General features: G+C 43.5%; 1 protein-coding gene across 1 annotated transcript; it reads right to left on the reverse strand.

Annotated features, from left to right (window-relative positions):
* Positions 1-8,038: 8,038 nt before the first annotated feature.
* CYSLTR2 (cysteinyl leukotriene receptor 2) lies at positions 8,039-9,147 on the reverse strand. Its single transcript, XM_071734346.1, is given in 2 exon segments — positions 8,039-8,448; positions 8,451-9,147. Coding segments are annotated over 2 exon segments (1,107 nt in total).
* Between the last annotated feature and the right edge of the window lie 3,359 nt (positions 9,148-12,506).

A 12,506-nucleotide genomic window follows, 5' to 3' on the forward strand; every position in this document is an offset into this window, starting at 1 on the left:
TTCCTCATGTAAATAGAAGTGCTCAGGAACCCAGAAGGTTTGCAGCACTCTCCAAAGGAACTTGTGCAGAATTTCTCAAAATCTAATGTTCAGCCTTGATGATTTTTCACTCGTGTTTCCTCACAGTGATAGTGGATGCATTGACTGCAGATGTTTGCATTTTGGAAGGGGACATGTCCACATTTGGAAACAATGCATTGTGACAGCTTTCTGCTGAACCTCCCCTGTAGCACATTTAATCTGATTGACAGCAGATTTGATTTATTGTTTTCTTTAACATACTATGGTGCCTTAGAAGGATCTATGCCTTCCACTGATTCTGCACACAAGAGAGCAAAAGACATTGTTTTACCATACTAGCATCAGGCCAAAAATCTGTTCCTAATTTCACAGCTGTCAGTAGAGATTTTTAAAATCTTTTCCACATGGTTTTCATGTGTGTGAAAAATAGACAGCTTGTCAACGTAAAAAAGGCAGCAGTCAGTTTGTCAGAGGTTTTGCCTATTACCTCAGGCCAAAGTGAAGAAACTGGAAGGAGAAATTATCTTGTAATAAGGATGTTAAGCAAAAGTTAGCAAGATGTAGGACAAGAGAATTTGAGGTAGGATTTTGTGTTGTCCCCCAGTGAGGAACAGGTTTCACCAGAGGAGGTATTAACTTCGGTACAGCTCAAAGGGTCTGAAGTTTCACCTTCTTGTACTTCAGCTCTGCAAAGAAATTTGGTGGTGGAGTAGGGATGGTTGTCTGGCCCTGAGTGTGTTCTTTTTTAAAATTCACTGATACTAGGGTTATACATGACATTAGTTTTGAGAAGTTTAGCACCAGTTACCAAATGTGTAGACATTGACTTAATGAATTAGGATCTTTGATCATGTATACAAATATTTTAAAATAAATATGTGACCATGCATGTGCCTGCATATGTTTGTGTGTGTATATATATGTATATATATATATACACATTTTTTTCAGTGCACTATGACTGAAAATTCTTAACCCTGTTACATATTATACTTGTTATTTTGACTTTCTGCTGCTACCTTTAATTAATGAAGGCCAGATATAAAATACAAGATTTATAAATGTGTACTGAGAAATTAGGATTCAGGATGAACATTCCAAAGGCAAGAATATTATAGCACCATGTGATGGTGATGATAATGCCCGTTACAAGTCAGAAAATAACATCTTGAAATGTGCTAAGTATAAAACATGAAGAAAGTTCTTGGCTGTCAGGCTCAGTCCAAGCCACTGGGGCATACTCCTCTGAGGCTCCTTCCTGTTAGAATAGTTCAAACTAGACAAATTTCTGAAAATGGAGCTGTTGCCATGACTATCTATTGCTTGTTTCTTGTATTTTGCTGCTTTTGTGAGAAAATCTCTGGCATTTTTCTCCTGCCTGTTAGCTTTTTTTCACCCCGTGATGAAATGCATGGCTGGGTATGCCTTAAAGTCAGTATCATGCTTAGCTTAAAATTTTCCCTCTGATTCCCCATGCACTGGGCTGTAAAAGAGGTAAGAGAGATGTCATGCACTTGTTTGGGTGGAGAGGAGGACAGGGAAAGTGTGCATCAGGATATCCTCAGCCCCCCAAACTGCCCAGACAGTGCAGAAATGACTGCCATCCCTGCCCCTTGTCTCTGACCATGTTCAAAGCCTCTGCCAACACTTCGTGGACTGTATCCAAAGCCACATCATCCCAAGGGTCCTGTCCTTCCATGGGGTATAAACCATAGGGGTGGAAACAGTGCAGTGTGCTGGTCCAAGAGAGGACACGGGAGAGGGGGCATTTTGATTTGGGAGCTCCCTCTTATGGGGGGGAGTTTCTCTGCATCACCTACGGGTTTGGTTGAATGAGTAGTTGTGTGTGCATCCTTTCTTTAGAAGGTGACTTAAGAGGACAAGATTGCCTAAGGGTTTTCATGGACATTCTGTAGTTTTTAAAGGCACTCACTTAAGGGCTGCTGGCTTATTCTGGATAGCAGGTCTTACCTGGGGGGTGGTGTTGGAAAGGCTTGTACAGATGCTGTCTGTCTTTTTCTCAGCATGCTACTGGCCCTGATGTCAGCAGAGTTGATGGTGGGTTAAGAGTGACATCCACCCAGGGGCATTGCAGTCCTGCCTTGATTAAAGGCCATGGGAGAGCTCTGTAGTGGGTGGTGGTTTTGAGTCTATTTCATGCCTTTTGGTCATGGCTTTGGAGTAACCCAAGATAATTTGTGGGGGAGACATCAGAAACACTTTTTGGCTTTGGCCAGTGTAAAAATACCACTGGAATTTGTGTCTCAGGGAAGTCCAGCATTTCCATTTTTATTCACTCTCAGAAGTGAGAGTGAATAAAACCCCAAAGACCACCTTCTTCTTCCCATCACCAGGATGCTTGTGATGTGTCCTCATGTGCCACTGAGCTTTGCTGACTTTGAGTCAGGTGTGCAGGATCTCTCCAGAAAGACAGAGCATGCAAGCTTTAGGTTAGATGGTCACGAAATAGGAAGAGGCACCACGGACCACATCAGTAGGTCCTGACCCCATCTTGCTCCTTGCAGATATGTAGATTCTCTCTGTGAGAGAATTTTCTCAGTTTTGAATCACCCCTGGTACAAACCACTCTGTGATGGTGGTATGGCCAGAGAAACCATGAGGATGTGCTCCCTTTCTCAGGGAGGTTGCTGGCCTGCTGGTGCACATCCTTCCCACGTGGTCTCTGCATCTGGTTTTCCTTTCCTTGGCAACCAGGACAGAAAGCTGTGGGAAGAGCTGGTTTTGTGCTGGCATGGAGTCAGGTGTAGCTGGATTGTGCCAGGGAATAGGAAGGTACAGAAACATGGATGGCCAGAGTGCATGCTCCTACCCAAGGCCACAGACTATCCAAGTGCATCCGTGAAAGGCTGGGAAAACAGAACTGAGCTGTGTCCTCCATACACCACGTCCACTTCTGGAGGATTTAGGTGTGCCTATGCTGCTACACTGCAGCTTGATAAAGGGAATTCTCCCTGCTTCAATGTCTGAAATTATTAGGTTCATTGAGATTCAAAATTAATACAAAAAAATGAAAGGAAAAAGCCAAAATCTGATATGGCTGGTTTTTAGAGCATACTCACATTTCTGACATGGGTTTATATTTTCTCTTTTAGTGGTGAGGGACCACCAGAGGAGACTGATCCAGCTGCAGTAATAAAGGCCTTCAGAAGATATGTGATGGCTCTTGAGCTGGATATTTTTTCTCATTTTTTCTGGATTGTTTTCTTTGCAGTTGCCAAGGAAAATAAACCTGGCTTGTAGCATGCAAGCAATGTCTCAGCAATGGGCAAAGCACCCTTAAGCATCCCAGAGCTCTGGTGAGACACGAGTTGCAAGGAGAAAGAAAGCACAGGCAGGGATTTTTCTTCCATGGAGGACTTTTTGAGTTAGACCTCAGAAGGTCCCTGGAGCTGGTCTGGCAGAGATGGTGAGGCTCCCTGCCTCCAGAACTGAATGCTGGTGATAGTCTAAGAAACATCTGTATGGAGCACAGATCCCTTGTTCAGGGATTTCCTTCCCCCCAAAACTGTGTATGTTAGAAAACACAGCTTCATTCTGAGTCAATTATCCCCAGCTGCATCTACCACCACTGCTCAGGAGATAACACAATATCATCCAACAGATAACATGATCTCAACATCTAGAAATGCAAACAGCAAATCTGGTGAGAGAACCTGCCAGCCACCACTCCAATCATTCAAGCCCTTCTTGAGGCAATACAGGTGGTGGAGCAAGGTCCAGAGCTTTATTTCTCATCATCTGAAATAAAGGCTCATATTTTCCTCCAGTGAGCTGGAATTAGAGTTGAGTGACCAGACCTTGGCCCTCACAGCCCTTTCAGCTCTAAAATCAGAAGGAATGGAAATGGTGGAAATTCAGCCAGTTTTTCTGAAAAGGGCAAGATAATTTGGGGCAAAGAAGTTATTTCATTTCTATGGCCTCCTTAAGGTGTTGGCTGGTGACTGAGCATATATAACTACACAACATCAGCTGCATGCAATTAAATATATTGCTTGTCTTTGCAGATGTCCAGAAGGATTCCCATACACACACAGCACAACCGTGTGAGAGAGGGATGCAGGACTGCAGAGCCACACAAGGACAGTCCCATCACCTGGCAGGTCACAGTCAGAAAGCTGAAGTGCCTCAAACAATAGTGGAATCTCTCAGGGAATCTGCCCTTACACTTCATTTACAGTGTCTTTTTAACAGGCTGTCATTTAAACTGGCTCAAATATGATGCAGGAAATCAAAACACTGGCTCAGGGATGGTGTCACTATTGAAACAGCATCCAACTCCTGACTGTGATTGCACTTGTTTATTTTGGATTAATCTTATTTCTGCTCCTATCAGCTGGAGAACCATCAGGTAATTTCTATCTCTCCAGTCCCAAAGGACCAAGAGGCATCAGCAGCCCTGAAACTGTGGGAAAAATCTGATGCCTCTCAACAGCCAGCACAACATGTTGTAGCATAGAGGAGCATAGACCTCAGAAGATTCTGAGCAGCAGAATGTGCACTCTTTTTTCCACACTCTCTTAGGAGCTAAAGCAAAACTCAAGGTATGGCAACAGGCTGTGTGTTGAGGAAGGCAAGTGGGATGCTGAATGAATGAATAATGAAAATAAATGGGATAGTGCATTGCTTAAAATAAAAATGTGATGCTCCCCTGCCTGCTGCAACACTGCTCCTATATTTGCAACACCATCAGGCAAAAATAGCCACATGTGGGCCTGAACCAGGGCTAAATAGCAAATGTGAAAAATCGGATTTCCTTGTGCTAAGGGTCAAGTTGTTCAGGCTGCAGTGAGATAAATTTAGAAAAACTCTGTGTCTCTGGTGTAGTTTTGGGCTGCAAAATTACCTTTGCCTAGAAATACCAGGCATGACTGAAATACACATACATGAAGCTAGAACATTTGCTGTCATTTAGGGATGGCACTTACAGACTTTTTTTCCTGCTCTTATGTCTCCTTCAAGCTCAAAAAAAGCTGGTGCTTTAGCTTTCTAGACACAGCGATTGTTAGATTTTTTTTCTCCTGGAAAACTGAGGAAACATCAAAATACTTTTGAAGGGGTACGTTGTCCCTTGAGGGACCTAAAAGCATTTCTAGTAAGGAGCTTCATTTTCCAGAAAAAATATGGTGTGTTTTTTATTTTTTTAACTACATTTTTTACTATGATACTTCCACACTGAACTACACTGCTCTTCAGCTCCCTGAGTGCAAAGATGCCAAATGGATTGCTATGGATGGCAAATGGAGAAATGTCAGTAAATAGGCATGTGGCACATTATGCAAGTGTTGAAGCTATATGTGAGGATCCCTAACAAGGATGGCCTTGAATCCCATTGCAAGTAAACAATAATTTTACAACATCTATTTTAAAAACTTAATCTGCACCCTAAATTTTGACCGATATACCCCACTATTTTGCTGATGAATTGAAGAAGGCAGCAGGATGCTCTCACACCTCCAAAGATGTTCCTCTCTTGTGAATTGATAACCCACTTAGAGAAACTCAATATCTGCTTCTTGGTCTTTCTCCCTCTGCACTCTGAGAAGGTTCCTTGTTAGCTGTCCAATCAATAAAAACCACATCTTCAGCAACTAGTAAATCTAGTTTATTAAACCACATTTGACAGTTAATTCAATTGCTACCAAAGTTGTAGCATGGTCAATACCCCCAAAAAAGTGACCTTGTGAGATACATATATCCTCTAGATGCCAAATTATCTAATAATAGAGTGTATTGGATGGATACAGACAAAAAGAGGTCAGTGAGATTAGATTGTGGCTAACATTTCCCATTCCCTTGTAGTATTTAAGCTGTACATCATCTCATCACAAGCTCCAAGATCATCACCTGTCCCTATTCAGGTCTAGTCCTGATAGGGGAAAACCATGGACTAAGAGTTTGCCCACTTCTTTCCAATTATTTATCCACTACCTCTCTGCACTGGCCATCATCTCAATCCCACTCACTTTGCAAATCAGTGGTAGTATTCCATTTTCCTTTCATAGCATGGGACTAAGCACTGTAGGAGTTCACATGGCATCATTAGGTCAGCTCTCAGGTGTGCCAGTGAATTACTGAAACAAGGATTTTCAGCATAAACTTTCAGGAAGACTCAAGATTAAACTCTGTGCTTAATATCAAAGGCAGCACAAAGTGATCAAAATAGATTGACCCTGCAACTGACCATAGCCTTTACACAGCCAAAAAAAAAAGTGACTTTTCCAGTGACTTGCTGAGTACTTTTCCACCTGACCAGCAATTATTTGCTTTCTGCATATTTCCAGCAGAGCTGAAAATAGCTGTAGTTATTTTTGTTTAGCAGCAATAATGTTCAGTTTATACAGTGCTTTCTCAAAAAAAGTTCAGAGCATTAAGAAAGCATCTTCACTGACAGAAACCTCCTTTTGGGTGGTTTTCACACAGAGAGAAGGCTTTCAGCATTTTTGTTCGTTTTTATATGGGACAGGCAGCTTTCCTGGAAAATATGAACAATTTTCTTTTTATTATAAAATGAGGCAACAAAAACCAAAATCTAAATGTGGTCAAACTGATTTTGGATCCTATATTCACTTAATTGCAAGCAGTCTGATTTTTAGGAAACTTATTTTATAGAATATTTTGAGACTTAGAAATGCAGGCAGACATTTGGTGAGATTTTCCAAAGTACACATAGGTTTAGCTCCCCATGGCTTTTTAAAGTAGCCCTCCTCTTCCTCCTCTTCTGCCACCTGTCTTTGTGTTCCTGGACTGGTGCTTACCCATCACATTGGTGTGTGTTTGATGTCAGGGAGCTGAAAGCAACTGGAAATGAATACCCTGAAAAGAAAAGGACCAGTTTTCTCCTTGGAGCAGGTAGGAGGTGAGGTAGTAGTGATGTCTTTGGCAGCAGTTCATTGTAAGACTGGTTTACCTGTGTGAAGGAAAGCACTCCCTACCTACCCATTTGGACAAAAATAATTTTAAAAGTTTGCCTCTGGATCCCTGCAGCTCATTGAAGCATAGGATGTTTTGTTGTTGTTGGAAAAGACCTTTAGGAACATCAAGGCCAATTGTTAACCCAGCAAGCTGCCCAGTCTACTACTAAACCATGATGGTGATTTCACTGCTTCCCTGGGCAGCATTTTCCAGTGCTCAACTACTCTTTCAGTAAAGAAATTTTCCCTAATATCCAATCTAAGCCTCCCCTAGCAACTTGAGACCTTGCTACAACCTCCTTTCAGGTGTCTTCTCTTCTCTTTTCTCTTCTCTTCTCTTCTCTTCTCTTCTCTTCTCTTCTCTTCTCTTCTCTTCTCTTCTCTTCTCTTCTCTTCTCTTCTCTTCTCTTCTCTTCTCTTCTCTTCTCTTCTCTTCTCTTCTCTTCTCTTCTCTTCTCTTCTCTTCTCTAGGTTTAACAGCCCCATCTCTTTCATCCTGTGTTCACAGAAGAGGTGTTTCCACTCTATCATCTTCATGACTCTTTTCTGGACTTACTCCAACAGGCCCATGTCCTTCATGTTGGGGGCTGCAGGCCTGGACACAGTGTGGTTTGTGGGGCCTAGGTGGGGTCTCACAAGAGCAGAGTAGAGGGATAGAATCACCCCCTGTGACTTGCTGGCCACACTCCTTTTGATGCATCCCTGCATATGGTTGCCTTTCTGGGCTGCAAGTGCACATTGCTGGCTCATGTTGAGCTTTTCATCAACTAACACCCCAAGGCCTTTCCCTCAGGGTGTTCTTAATCCATTCTCCACCCAGGCTGTATCTGTGCTTGATATGATCCAAGTGACCTTGCACTTGGCCTTATTGAACTTCATGAAATGGGCCCACTTCTCAAGCTGGTGACAGTCCCTCTGGATGTCACCCCTTCCCTCCAGTATGTCAACCACACCACACAGCTTGGTGTCATCAGAGGAAAATCCCTTTCAATCACTTCTCCTGGGGAGGGTGAACACTATCTACACTGTTACGTAGAAGAGGACCAGGGATCACATGTGGGCACCTGACCTCTGATCATCCTGCCTCAGTTTTGATAATCCCCAATGAGCTCCCTCCCAGACACTTTTTCTCTGGCTGTGTCTGGCACTGAGCAGCATGGCTGTAGACAGGCCAGCACCACACAGCCTCTGCTATTGAACAGAACAGACCCAGTACAGATGACCCACTGGGACAGTACACTCAGCACCTTGCAGCTCTGCATCAGTTCCCTGTGGTACAGCCTTCGGATGCTCACCTTGAAATTTTCAGCAGTAAAGTAGTAGAGGACAGGATCAAGGCAGCTGTTGGTGGCAGCAAGGCAGAGTGCAACCACCAGTGCTTTGTGCAGGGGCAGGTTGGCCTGGCTGCAGCTGCCATGCATCAGGTGGGTGGTTTGGAGTCCATGATATGGCAGGAAACAGATGAGGAAGAGGATGAGAGAGATGATGATGGTTGCAGTGCCTTCTTGTGACAGGCTGCCTCCTTGTGCTGCAGAGTCCTGGACCTGAGCAGTGCTCTGATTGCAAAAATGTAGCAGGCTGTAAGTGTGCAAAATGGCAGAATGAGACCAATGACAAGAACAAAGCTGTTCATCACGAGGAGCTTGGATTTTCTGGAAGGGTGGAGGTCTAAGCACTTGGCTTGGCTGTTGTACCCAGTGACTCCTTTTCTTAACAGAGGGCTGGAGGCTGCCAGCACCAAGATCCATATGGCAGCACACATAATCCTGCCACACTTCATGGTTATTTCCCAGTGTTTGAATGGGTAAGCAATGGCTAGGAAACAAACCATGCTGAGCACACTGAGAAAATAAATGCTTCAGTACATGTTCATATACAGGGAGTAAATCATAATCCTGCAGATGATATCACCAAATATCCAATGTGATCCCAACAGTAAATATGTGGCCCAAAAGGGCAAAGTACTTGCAAACATGAGATCTGAAACAGCCAATTTCTGCATGTAAATGTTTGCTGAGGTCTTCCTCTTTGAAGGCTGGAAGAAAACATAAGTGGAGAGGCCATTTCCAACAGTACCCTGGAAGAAGATGAAGAGATACATGATGGGATTAATTACTTGCTTGAAGCTGTCAGTCATACAGTTGATGGAGCGGTTGGTGAAGTTGTTGTTTAATGCCATGTTGGAAATATTCATGATCCTCCTGCCAAAGTAAAAAGAAGTGGTGTGGCTACAGGCCAGGCAGGGAGTTCAGCTCTTCAGGGCTGTTTCACTGAGGGCAGAAATTTCAAGATGCAGAGGGCAGTGGAAAGCAAAGGTTCATTAATGAGTAATCACTTGTGATGTCTCGGTAAATACCCATCCCAAGGCATAAGGCCTTCTCTAATCAGTTTCTGTATTACAGCATCTGGTTGCTGTCTAATCTGTCAAAGTGCTGCCTTTTAAAGATGAGTACTACGTGTGTGTTTTAATGGCAATTTTCTGGTATTCTCCATCCAAAACAAGCCAGCTTGTTGTCAGCTAGTTTGTAGCAGAGGGGTTCTGAGTCCCCAGTTACCTGCCACAGAAACACCAAAATCTGATCAGAGAAGAAATCACTGTCCACTTGTGGTGCTGCATTTCAAATTAGGATTAAAAGACAAGAGATCTGGACTTACCCTCTCGAATCAGTCATATTTTTCTGCTAAGCTATTGGCAGCATGCCACTGAACTTTCCTGAGCAATACCAGAGGTCTAATAATATAAGTCAAAATGTATACATTAAGGACATTTTGACCTTCAGCACATAAATACTTCACTAGTTCTGCATTATTCCTTTTTTAACTCCCTTCTCCTAACACTGAATTTCTTCTTTTCTCTAAGTTTTTAATGGCTTTTATATCTCTTTTTGTGGGGTTTTTGCCTCATTTACCACTTTCTCAATGGTTTTGATGCTCAGCTGCTGTGCATCAGGCAGGCATCTACATGCACTGCAGCTTCCAGGGCAGCCCACATTTGCAGCCCTAATGAAAAAGGCTTGTGAAAAAATGGGCTGTGTTCACAGAGAGTGACATTTTTCCTCCTATGAGGCAATAATTCAATCAGCTCAAAACCACTCGTCACTAAAACACTATAAATCATAATTTTTTTTTCAGTTTAGAGTCTATTTCCTTGCTGAACCCCTGATTTCTTCTCTCAGTTGACCTGCAGCTGGTAGTATTCTGAAATGAAGATTTCAGAGTTGTTGCTTGTTTAGCAGTGGGAGCAATTTCCTCTCTGCATCTGCCAACACATTCTAGAGATTGAGCATGGAAAAATTTAACCTAAAAACAAGAGCTACGTGGAGTTTCTAGATGCATGAAAAAGAAGCTTTTAATTTTGCCCAGTGATAATGGGATGATGGTACATGACTATGTCATATCTCTTATTCTGGACCTCACTAACTGCACAATCTGAAATTAACTGATTCACACAGGTGAAGTCTCCTTAGGGGGAAAATTGGGCTCTAGATTGGGTGCTCTGAGCTCCCAGTCACCTCATGCAGCATTCCCAATGTGCTGTAAATGGGAGATAATTTGTGAATTCAAGTCATGGTGTGGAAGCCTGAGCTATGTTCTTAATACCAGATATTCCCAAGCAGTCACCTTCTATCCAGCTCCACTGTGATGAGGGGGGTGAGAAGCTCAATCCCTGGGCTCTGGGCTGGGCTCCATGAAGCAGGATTTATCCTCCTTGTCATGAGATGTGAGCATGGTGGTTTGAGGTCTCCCTGCAGAGCCTGCAATTATTCCTCTAGAAAATAAAAATAATATCTGTTGAGCTTAGGAATGCTGAAGTGGGCACACTGGATACTGGGGCTCAGCAAAGCCCCAGGGTCAGTTAACACTTGGTCCTAAAAGAAATAATCTCATTTGAGACTCTCTTTCTTGATGGAGGGGAGAGACATGGCATGCTTCCTAAGAACAGTTCTTTTGCAATTAGAGGAATTTTGAATGATTTGGCATTCTGGACAAAGTGGCTGTCTGACTTAAAAGTTTTCTGTGTGGGACCAAGGACCAACTTTCCTCCTGATTGCATCCCATTTTGCAAGGAAACATTGCAGCCTGAGGTACTGCAAAGGGAAGATCCCTTTTGACTCTGTTTTGCTACGGCCCAAGCAGCCCTGCCTTTAGAAACCCCAAACTCAGGGAAATATCAGAGAGGTGATCTGCCATCAGTTGAAGCTTTCCTGTTGTCTGTGAAACCTGTGAGTTAGAGGAGTCAACTGAGGATGAAGAACCTGAAGCATGGATAAATTCAGAGCCCTGATGAGCACTTCAAGTGATAGCTTGTGGCCTGTTGCCATCTACTGAAGGATGGGTTCAGGGCAATGAAAATTCAATTGATGAAAAGCCCTTGGGTTCTTGTACCCTGTGGATAGCACTACAAGCCCAGAGGCTGAAGCACTTTGCATGACCTCTTCATATAAAGGCTATCTAGCTAAAGACTGCCATTAAACCTATTTTATGCTCCTCATTTCTCCTTCCAGCTAAAGGCCTTTGGGAAACTAATGTACATGTGTAACAGAAAACTCAGTATCCTTGTAACTGGCAAGAAAGCCAGTACTCAGACTCCTCTCCAAATTATATGAATAAAACTTCCAAGCTGTTTTGGGATGTCTAAGAGAAAGAGGCTGGAGATCAGTGAGCTGAGAGTTGTTAACCACCATGGTGCCTGCCCTAAGCCTTATCTTAGCATGGCTTGGGTATGGTTTACAGTAAAGACAGAACAGAAAGACATTCCTTGCCAAAGGGGAATCTAACATCCTTAAAAAATGGATGGGTGTGCAAAAGGGGCAGGGGAACAGATAGAGCAACGGGGGGGAGGGGGAACTGATAGAGCAAAAGCAAGGGGAGGTTTGTTTAATTGTATGAGATATTAAATTAATAAAATTGTAAGATTTTAAGCTTGGGATGCAGGTAGCAGTTTAACAGCAGAGTAGGGGCTATTCCATAAATTTCCCAATGTGAGACATGTATGTCTGCCTGCCCAGGGCAGGTTTTGTGCATGTGTGTGCAAGGCAAAGGGCTGGGGACAGGGAGGGATGGGGATGGCTGTCTGGAGGCAAGAGTGGCTCAGGTCTGCCTGGGGAGCAGATCTCATGAAATGTCTGTGCAGATCTCTCAGGGGTGCAGAAGAGAGGCTGTTGGTGACTGTGGTTGTTGTGGGCACCAGGGTTGAAGGTGGGATATTCAGGACTCAGCTATGAGGCAAGAGGGAAGCTCAGGTCAGTGGTTCCGTGCATAGATGAGTCAGTAGAGAAGAGAAACTTTGGTATTTAAGGAACTGATGGATCTTTTGGGTGATGTGATACAGACCTGGGAGACTGCACCATTACCCTGAGTGGATCCAGGATGCTGGAGCTCCAGAACAAGAGGTTTGCAGAGGAGTATTTAATTAGAAGCAACAGGGGAGATGACGAGCATGGGAGAGCAAGTGGGCTGGACTGATGGGACCTGAGAGGGCAGTGAACTGGCACTGAGTCTCTGAGAAGGCTGGAAGGGAAATAAAGCTCAACTGCAATAACCAGGGAAGGC

Source organism: Heliangelus exortis, chromosome 1 (assembly GCF_036169615.1).
Source record: "Heliangelus exortis chromosome 1, bHelExo1.hap1, whole genome shotgun sequence".
Lineage (NCBI taxonomy): Eukaryota > Metazoa > Chordata > Aves > Apodiformes > Trochilidae > Heliangelus > Heliangelus exortis.